This window comes from Nematolebias whitei, chromosome 17 (assembly GCF_014905685.2).
Source record: "Nematolebias whitei isolate Nwh7 chromosome 17, NemWhi1, whole genome shotgun sequence".
Lineage (NCBI taxonomy): Eukaryota > Metazoa > Chordata > Actinopteri > Cyprinodontiformes > Rivulidae > Nematolebias > Nematolebias whitei.
Genome location: NC_056514.1, coordinates 26,041,151 through 26,044,589, shown reverse-complemented (window position 1 = coordinate 26,044,589; position 3,439 = coordinate 26,041,151). Strand labels below are relative to the sequence as shown.

General features: G+C 44.4%; 1 protein-coding gene across 2 annotated transcripts; it reads left to right on the top strand.

Annotated features, from left to right (window-relative positions):
- The first annotated feature begins 953 nt into the window (after positions 1-953).
- LOC119423620 (E3 ubiquitin-protein ligase TRIM39-like) lies at positions 954-2,656 on the top strand. 2 transcript variants are annotated; one of them, XM_037691023.1, is made up of 2 exons: positions 954-1,180; positions 1,214-2,656. In XM_037691023.1, exons 1-2 carry the CDS (start codon positions 954-956, stop codon positions 2,595-2,597), a joined length of 1,611 nt encoding a protein of 536 aa, XP_037546951.1. In that variant the 3' UTR covers positions 2,598-2,656. The 2 variants fall into 2 exon arrangements, with proteins under 2 accessions (XP_037546951.1, XP_037546952.1); XM_037691024.1 differs by having other exon boundaries at positions 954-1,640; positions 1,764-2,656.
- The last annotated feature ends 783 nt before the right edge of the window (positions 2,657-3,439 follow it).

Sequence of the window (3,439 nt, the reverse complement as noted above, 5' to 3'; positions counted from 1 at the left end):
CACTCTGCCTTTTGAGGCACCTTATAGAGAAACCACAACTCCTACAGCCAAACCAGAAATACTGGTGGAAAGATGACATTTTGATATATAATATATGTGTGCAGTGCTTCCCCTACATTACTTGCCTTGGTAGGGTGCTCATCTCTTATGTGATTTTTGTAGACTGCAGGTGTGTGTGTGTGTGGGGGGGGGGGGGGGGGGGGGGGGGGGGGGAGGTCAGCATGAGGAAATTGGAACGCTACCTCTACCTCTTTAGATAATGCGTTTTTATTGAGAGCCGCTACGTCAGTGCTGGTAGCTGTCGATGCAGTGGGGTCTGGGGGTCCTCCCCCAGAAAAATTGGAACAAAGTAGATGTGATTTCCTGCATTTTGGTGTATTTTAACAGGCTGTTAAATATTTATGTGTTTGTTAAAAAAAATTGTTTTGCGGACCTCCAAGCATTGGCTCACGGATCCCCGGGGGTCTGGGGACCACCATTTGAGAACCATTGTCTTAAAAGATGTGGTGGTAGGACAGGTTTGTTCGCTGACTTTCCAAGTTTTTTTCAGAAACCTCTCTTCTGTAGGTCATGTGACTTCACTATGTCAGTTAGAAACTAAGAGTTCTGTCAGTGTTTTTCATTAGGAAAAATGGTGTCTGTTTGCAAATTACGTCGCCATGGTAAGTCGAAACACCAATTAAAGTAATAGCACACATCCAAGTACTGAGTCGGCCATTTTGATATAACATTTTTGGAGGTAGACATTGTGGTTTGGGCTGCATTAAAGTTGATAAAAGAACAAGACTTTTCCAGGTGGATAATAATAGGTGGCAGTCCCCAAAAACAAAAGGCACTGAAGCAACAGTCAGCCTCAGTGTTCGAACAATGAAACTTTAGGGTTTAGTTAAAGTGAAGGATTTAACACTGATGACTTTTGAACCTGTTGATTCTTTGACCCACAGAATTCAGACATGTCTGCTGGCAGCAACCTGAGGTCTGAGGACCAGTTCCTGTGCTCCATCTGTCTGGGCCTTTTCACTGATCCGGTCAGTACACCATGTGGACACAACTTCTGTAAAATCTGCATCAGCAAACACTGGGACTGGACCAACAGCTGCCAGTGTCCTGTCTGTAACAAGGTGTTAGAGACGAGACCTCTGATGGAAGTCAACACCTTCATCAAAGAGATGGTCGCTCAGTTCAGACATGAAGCTCAGCAAAAAACCAACAGCAGTTCAGAGCAACAAGCTGCAGAACCAGGAGAAGTTCCCTGTGATGTCTGCACTGGACCGATACTGAAGGCCCTGAAGTCCTGCTTGGTGTGTCTGGCCTCCTACTGTCAGACTCACCTGGAGCCTCATCTGACAGCTTCACGTCTGAAAAGACACCAGCTGGTGGATCCTGTGGAAAACCTGGAGGACAGGATGTGTTTGAAGCATGATAAACCTCTGGAGCTGTTCTGTAAGACCGACCAGACATGTGTCTGTTCACTCTGCTCTGTTTTGGACCACAAGACTCACGAGCTTGTTCCTCTGAGAGAAGAATATGAAGGAAAGAAGGCAGAGCTGAGGAACACAGAGGCTGAAGTTCAGCAGATGATCCAGAAGAGACAGCTGAAGATCCAGGAGCTCAGAGAGTCGATGAAGACCAGTAAAGATGCTTTAGACAGAGAGAAAGCTGAAGGTCTTCAGGTCTTCACTGATCTGATGGACATTGTTGAGAGGAACAAGAAGAGCTTCATGAAGGAGATCGAAGACAAACAGAAAACTACAGCAAAACAGGCTGAAGACTTCATCAAACATCTGGAACATGAGATCTTTGAGCTGATGAAGAGGAGCTCTGAGGTGAAGCAGCTCTCACTCTCTGAAGACCACCTCCACCTCCTCCAGAGCTTCAGGTCCCTGAAAGCTGCTCCACCCACCAAGAACTGGACTGAGGTCAGAGTCCATCCTCCATCATATGAGGGGACTGTGGTGAGAGCTGTGGCTCAGCTGGAGCAGAACCTCAGGGAGAAGATAAAGAAGAAGCTGTCTGAGGCTGAGCTGAAGAGGGTACAAAAGTCTGAGGTGGATCTGACTCTGGATCCTAAAACTGCAAACTCTTACCTCATCCTGTCTGATGATGGAAAACAAGTTCACTGTGGTGATGTGAAGAAGAACCTTCCAGACAACCCAGAGAGATTTTCTTATGCTGGTTGTGTTTTAGGAACTCAGAGTTTCTCTTCAGGCAGATTTTACTTCGAGGTTCAGGTTAAAGAAAAAACTGACTGGACTTTAGGAGTGGCCAGAGAGTTCATCAACAGGAAGAGAGATGTCTCACTGAGCCCTAATGATGGTCTCTGGACTGTCTGGTTGAGAAACAGAAATGAGTACAAAGCTCTTGCTGATCCTTCAGTCCGTCTGAATCTCCAGCCTGGTCCTGAGAAGGTGGGGGTGTTTGTGGATTATGAGGAGGGCCTGGTATCCTTTTATGATGTTGATTCTGCAGCTCTGATCTACTCCTTTACTGGCTGCTGCTTCTCTCAAAAACTCTACCCGTTCTTCAACCCTTGTCCTAATATTGGAGGTAAAAACTCAGCTCCTCTGATCATCTGTCCTGTCAATCAATCAACCTGATGTTTCCTCTGAAGCTTCATGAACAAAGAATCAGAAAACAGTTCAGTTCACAGCTGGATTTATTATATTTCTCCACATTTATTTGATTTGTTTTGCTCTCAAGTACAGAATGTGATCATTAATTATAAATGTTTGTTATTTTTTCTTTTTCTCTGAAAAATTCAGCTTCCAGTTTGAAAGAAGTCTGAGCTATATATATATATATATATATATATATATATATATATATATTTTAATCTTGAGTTTTACAATGACTCTGGTTCAGATGTTGTCAGAGTGTGTTTGGTCAAGGTTTATGGAGGTTTTATCATTACTAATGTTAACTGCCCATGAACCATGCGTGAGGTACCAGAGAGTTATTTTCCCTCTCAGAAATGGCTGAATAAGGAGCTGATTTGATCCTGCATGTGCAGCTGTGTGGTTGAGGCCATCAGTCCCCGCCTCAGAGCCGAGAGCTAATAAGCATATGGACTTTAAAAACAATTATTGCATGCTGCCCTGTGCAGATTCTCATGACTGGACTCCAAGCATGTAGAACGTCTATACATCTGTGTAACCTGCACGTAAAACCAGTTAACAATCATTTTGTGTCCTCGAGTGTGGCTTCTTTGAGTAAGTAAGATGAACAGAGGATATTTTTATCCAACGTTTTGGTTCTTTGTGTGCTGGCCCCAACATCAAACCTCGAACCTCCAGGTTTGTATCTGAACCATGCACGGGGGAGATTTAATCTCCTTAACTGAAAGTCCTCAGGCTGGATATGCCAAAATTTACTGAGGCCAGATTGCTGTTGGTTCAAGGGGTGACGGTTGTTGAACGAATTGGAGCCACGCGTAGGAGTT

Coding starts and splice junctions, on each gene's coding strand:
- LOC119423620 (XM_037691023.1), top strand. CDS start 954: ATGTCTGCTGGCAGCAACCTGAGGTCTGAGGACCAGTTCCTGTGCTCC. Junction 1,181..1,213: donor ATCAAAGAGATGGTCGCTCA/GTTCAGACATGA, acceptor AAAAACCAACAG/CAGTTCAGAGCAACAAGCTG.